This window comes from Pelodiscus sinensis, chromosome 3, assembly GCF_049634645.1.
Source record: "Pelodiscus sinensis isolate JC-2024 chromosome 3, ASM4963464v1, whole genome shotgun sequence".
Lineage (NCBI taxonomy): Eukaryota > Metazoa > Chordata > Testudines > Trionychidae > Pelodiscus > Pelodiscus sinensis.
In genome coordinates this window covers 2,729,004-2,735,003 of record NC_134713.1, presented here as the reverse complement: position 1 = coordinate 2,735,003, position 6,000 = coordinate 2,729,004, and the positions used below count along the sequence as shown (strand labels likewise).

Sequence of the window (6,000 nt, the reverse complement as noted above, 5' to 3'; positions counted from 1 at the left end):
ATGCCTCTGCCGACAGAGGCATGTAGTGTAGACGTACCCTTAGTCCCCATTTCATAGTTGTGCATTTGATTTTTCCTGCCTAAGTGAAGTTCTTTGCACTCGTTGAGTTCCATGTCTTGGCAGCGTGCTATTCCAACGTCCCAGCAAACCTTGTTCCAACAGGAGTAAGGGACATTTCGGAATCACACTCTATTTTGAAATTAACGCGAAATAAGCACACAATTTGTATAGCTCAAATTGCATAGCTTATTTCAAGCTAAGAATTAGCATTATTTCGAAACACTTTTAATCCGTGTCTACACAGCTGGCAGTTATTTCGAAATAATGTCGAAGAACTGTCAAGCTGGAGGACTTCTTAAGCCGACTCCTGTCACCCTCATCATACGAGGAGTAAGGGAAATCGGAGGAAGAGGGCTCTATTTTGAAATAAGTGCTGTGTAGACGCTCCCAGTTTCGAAATAAGCTACACAATAGACGTAGCTCCATTTGCGTTGCTTATTTCGAGTTAAGCCCTGCTGTGTAGATGCACCCTAAATTAAGCCCGAATGGCTGCATGCGCTCAGAGGAAATCCATAGTTACCATTCACAGCAAAGGCACAAGTCAGGACTAGCCCAGCTTCTCTGCTGGTCTTTTGGGATGCGCGGCCTACATCCGCTACTCCCCCCCGCCACGGGAAATCAGCTTTCTAACCAAGACAGCAGCTGGAGGCCCTTCCAGAGGAGTAGCACTGATTTTTAGAGGAGGAGGCAGGGCAGACTTAAGGGGATTTTGCTTTGGTGCGTGGCTGTACTCCTACACTTTGATTGCCAACCCTCTGGGAGGTCCGACGGCCTCCCGCTGCCTTGCCGATCACTCTGGCGCCGCTGCCGTCTTTTACAATCATTTCCCGATGAGCTAGAGGAGACGGGACTGGTTCCCGATGGGTCTAATCCCCTGGATCACCTGTAGGCTTCTCCAAGCTCTCTCAGGCTGAGGCCTCGCGGCACTGCCTGGAGGCAAGACCTGCAGTGGGGTCACCCCCCATTTTACCTCGTCCCCTCCGCTTCCTCTGGAGTCTTCGGCTCCAGTAGTTCCCCTCTCCGCTCCCCCCGCCCTCCCCAGCGGTGGGCGCCCCCTCCCGCGCCCCCCTAGCACAGCGAGAAGCGGCGGGAGTTGATGTTCATCTTGGTGACGCCGATGAGCCGGAGGGGGGCGGAGAGGCTGAAGGAGCTGACGAGCGGGAGGTCGCAGAACAGGTCGGCGAGCTCCTCCCGCTCCTCCAGCTCGTAGGTGGCGTCGTTGAGCATGCGCCGGTGCAGGTGGCAGGTCTGCTCGACCTTCAGCTTGGTGAGGTCGCTGCGCAGGCGCATGAGCTGCCGCGCCAGCTGCTGGTCCTGAAGGCGCATGTCGGTCTGAAACACAGAAAGGGGGCCCATCAGTCACCGCTTCCCTCCGGTTCTCCCAGCTCCCCTCCCGCTTTCACGGAGGGCTGTTTAACGTGTCGCCGGGGTTACGGCTACCCTGCGGCACCAGACGTTATTCCGAAATAACAAAGGGCGCGTTATTTCGCTCCCATTATGTCGAAATACTGGCGACCGGAGGACTGCTGACTCCAACTCCTGTGACCCTCATTTCACGAGGAGTAAGGGACGTGGAAGGAAAAGGGCTCTCTCTCAGACTTCCTGCCGTGCAGACAGCGCCGAAAGCCGAGTTACGCTGTTAGAGAAGAAACAGGTGGCCCAAGAGCGGATGGGGTAAACGGAACTGCTTTATTGCCCACACACGTTTACCTCAGACAGTCAACACAACATCTGCGTGGCAACAAATTGGCATTAGTCACACCCTTGTATCTATTTTAATATGTTAATTCACTCGTCTAGCACTACTTTTCCTAAAACCTTATTTAGTAATGTTAACGCCCATAAAATGAATATTAATAAGCAAATAATGAATACAATTATACCCACTTCTAATTCCCCTTTATTCGGCTTTGGTGAGGCTACATCTGGAGTATTGTGTCCAGTTCTGGGCCCCCCACTACAAAAAGGATGCGGATGCATTGGAGAGGGTCCAGCGGAGGGCAACCAAAATGATTAGGGGGCTGGAGCATATGACCTACGAGGAGAGGCTGAGGGACTTGGGTCTGTTTAGTCTGCAGAAGCGAAGAGTGAGGGGGGATTTGATAGCAGCCTTCAATTTCCTGAAGGGAGGTTCCAAAGAGGATGGAGAGAGGCTGTTCTCAGTAGTGACAGATGGCAGAACAAGGAGCAATGGTCTCAAGTTGTGGTGGGAGAGGTCCAGATTGGATATTAGGAAAAACTATTTCACTAGGAGGGTAGTGAAGCATTGGAATGGGTTACCTAGGGAAGTAGTGGAGTCTCCATCCCTAGAGGTGTTTAAGTCTCGGCTTGACAAAGCCCTGGCCGGGTTGATTTAGATGGGATTGGTCCTGCCTAGAGCGGGGGGCTGGACTTGACGACCTTCTGGGGTCTCTTCCAGTTCTGATTCTATGATAAGGGGATGGTTGGATGAAATAACATGATCTTGGTAACTAATTGACCATTCATTATCAGTTGGAAATAGGTCAATGGAGGGATGATAGGAGTTGCTATAGGGAACTTTCTGGGTGTCTGGCTGGTGAGTCTTGCCCACATGCTCAGGGTTTAGCTGATTGCCATATTTGGGGTCAGGAAGGAATTTTCCTCCAGGGTAGATTGGCAGAGGCCCTGGAGGTTTTTCGCCTTCCTCTGTAGCATTGGGCACAGATCACAGCTGAAGGACTCTCTGCATGTTGGGGCCTTCAAAGTATTTGAGGGCTTCAATATCTGAGACATAGGTGAGAGGATTATTCTAAGAGGGGTGGGTGAGATTCTGTGGCCTGCACTGTGCAGGGGGTCAGACTAGATGATCATAATGGTCCCTTCTGACCTTAAAGTCTATGAGTCTATGAGTCTATGAGACTATTTTCATCATTTCTAATTAAATCAACACTTTTCTATACTACAAACTTTCTAAATCAACAGGTTACAGCGATTGCAAGGAATTTGACCCTGAAGATGTATTATGCAAAGCCAATGAGGAAAGCGAGGGTGCGTCTACACTAGCTCATTAGTTTGAGCTAGGTGGGGTAATTAGGGCAAGCAGAGTTGCAAATGAAGCCTGGGATTTAAATATCCCGGGCTTCATTTGCATGTTCCTGGGTGCTGCCATTTTTAAATCCCTCTTAGTCCGAACTCCGTGCCCGTGGCTACACATGGCATGGAGTAGGTAGTTCGAATTAAAGATCCTAATTCAAACTACCGTTACATCTCGTGGAGTGAGGAGTAACATTACTCCTCGTGGAGTTCGGACTAAGGGAGATTTTAAAATGGCAGTGCCCAGGAACATGCAAATGAAGCCTGGGATATTTAAATCCCGGGCTTCATTTGCAACTCTGCTTGCCCTAATTACCCTACCTAGCTCGAACTAACAAGCTGGTGTAGACGTACCCAAAGAGACATAACAAAGTAAAGTAACTCCATACTTACCTGGTTTCCTAGGCTACAAGAACTGAAGAGAAAGAACATGTTTATACATCAGAAATGATAACACCGGTTTTGACCGGACTCTTAATCTATCTTCCCAAACTACAAAACATGAAAGGAAAAAGTATGTTTAAAGGGTAATGCTGAGGATGACCCCTGAACCGCTAATGTAGAACAATTTCAGACCCCTATTAAGTTTTTACAAATCCCAACATAAGCTATTTTGACTTCAGCTACGCAATTGACGTCGCTGAAGCTGTCACTTATTTCGGCTTGAACCCTGCCGTGTAGACGTGCCCTGAGCAATCAGCGATGCGCAGAAGCAGCAGTTAGATCAGGAAAAGAATTTAGAGAAAATTCACCCCCGAGGGTCAACTCCATTCCATGAATCCCAGACACTACATTCACCAATGGCTTTTTAAGGGGACACTAGCTGTCTTGCAGTGTAGTCAAACTCACAGCTTAGAAGTTCTTTCCAGATATCTAGCCTTGAAAGTTGGCAAATTCAAAGGGCACAAAAGGAAACGCCTTAAGCTGCGGAACTCATTGCCACTGGATATCCTTGGCCAAAATATTAGCAAGACTCCAGGAGGGAATGGACACTCTATGGATAATCAAAATAGCCAGAGTGAGCTTAGCAAATACCAACAACATAAAGGCTATGTCTACACTGGCATGATTTTCCGCAAATGCTTTTAACGGAAAAGTTTTTCCGTTAAAAGCATTTGTGGAAAAGAGCGTCTAGATTGGCACGGACGCTTTTGCGCAAAAGCACTTTTCACCATTTTCACCACTTTTCACCATCGCCATTTTCACCATCGGGGCTTTTTTGCGCAAAACATCAATGAGGGCTTTTGCCCAAATGGGAGCAGCACAGTATTTCAGCAAGAACACTGACAATCTTACATGAGATCGTCAGTGTTCTTGTGGAAATTCAAGCAGCCAGTGTAGACAGCTGGCACGTTTTTCTGCAAAAGCAGCTGCTTTTGCGGAAAAACTTGCCAGTCTAGACGCAGCCAAAGAGCCTTGGAAGGGAGATTTACAAGCCTCACGCTTTGTGGTTTACACCTTCGTGTGACTATTACAGACCATGCTGAGGTCTACGGTGGAGAGCGAATCGCTTCACATCCGCCAAGAGTGGGGAGTCTTGGAAACATCTTGCGCTGGCCATTGCTGGAGAGACAGCACTGGGCCAGAGGGAAGACTGGCCAGTCCTATGTTCCATGTTGCTTGCATCGGTTTCAATCTGTTTCTTTTACCTGGTACCCCCCAACACACCTCCACTCCAGGGCTTGCCCTTTTCAAATACTTGTCGGTGGTCAGAGCCCTGCAAATATGTGCATATTAAGAACATAAGAATTTAAGAGCAGCCGTACTGAGTCAGACCAAAGGTCCATCTAGCCCAGTAGCCTGTCTATCGACAGTGGCCAGTAACCAGGTGCCCCAGAGAGGGTGGACCGAAGACAATGATCAAGCAATTTATCTCCTGCCATCCCTCTCCAGCCTCTGACAAACAGAGGCCAGGGACACCATTTTATCCCCTGGCTAATAGCCTTTTATGGACCTAACCTCCATGTATTTATCTAGCTCTTTTTTCAACTCTGTTATAGTCCTAGCCTTCACAGCCTCCTCTGGCAAGGAGTTCCACTGGTTGACTGTGTGCTGTGTGAAGAAGAACTTTCTTTTATTCGTTTTAAACCTGCTGCTCATTAATTTCATTTGGTGTCCTCTAGTTCTTGTATTAGGTGGCAGAGGGCACAAAGTATGCTCTTGTGAAGGGGCAGGCAAAATACAGCTCGTATCCGGCCCGCCAAGCCTTTCAATCTGGCCCCCGGCCCACCCCACTGGACCCACAGGCAGAGAGCAGCCCTGGGGCTCAGAGCAGCTAGCTGCTCTGTCTGCCTTTCTGCACCGGGGGGAGGGTGAAGTTTCGCACGCTGCGACCCTCTCCCCCTTACCCAAACTCTCTGTCAGACCCTGCCCCCTCTCCTGCACCCCAAACTCCTCCCCAGAGCTCCATCCTGCACCCATCCTCCCTCCCAGACTCTGCACCACCTCCATAGGGAAGTGCAGCCCCGGACCACGTACCAACATTTTGGAGTGCCCCCCCCCAACAATTATTGCCCATCCCCTGCTCTCGTGGCTCAGTGCCTCTCTCCCTGCCCAGTGGGACCCGGACGATAGGAACAGTGGCCAGGTAGTTCTAGGTCCCAGCCATTCTGTCCTTCTGAGAAGGCCTCAAGAGGCCCTAGGAACAGGAGAGCCACATCTGGAGGCTCGTATCAGGAGAGACACAAATTGCTTCCCCTTGGTCTCTGCACGGGCAACCATTGCAAGGGAAAGACCCTGGGGTCTGATGGTCTCATTGCAAGCCCAACGGGTGGTCCCTGGACTGGGCGTGATGCCTGGTTCTATCCCTGCCATTTTCTGGGACCTTGGGTAAAAACGGAGGCTGCGCCTAAGAACTAGGGGTCACCAAATGAAATGAAGAGGCAG

At 49.8% G+C, this 6,000-nt stretch overlaps 1 protein-coding gene across 3 annotated transcripts in view; it reads right to left on the bottom strand.

Annotated features, from left to right (window-relative positions):
- Positions 1–970: 970 nt before the first annotated feature.
- The window catches only part of FAM167A (family with sequence similarity 167 member A), a 30,446-nt gene continuing 25,416 nt past the window's right edge, over positions 971–6,000 (bottom strand). For all 3 annotated transcript variants that reach the window (XM_075923240.1, XM_075923242.1, XM_075923241.1), the window contains one exon: positions 971–1,392. In XM_075923240.1, coding sequence (XP_075779355.1) covers positions 1,129–1,392 — 264 coding nt within the window. In that variant the 3' untranslated portion in view covers positions 971–1,128. The remainder of the gene's footprint in view (positions 1,393–6,000) is intronic.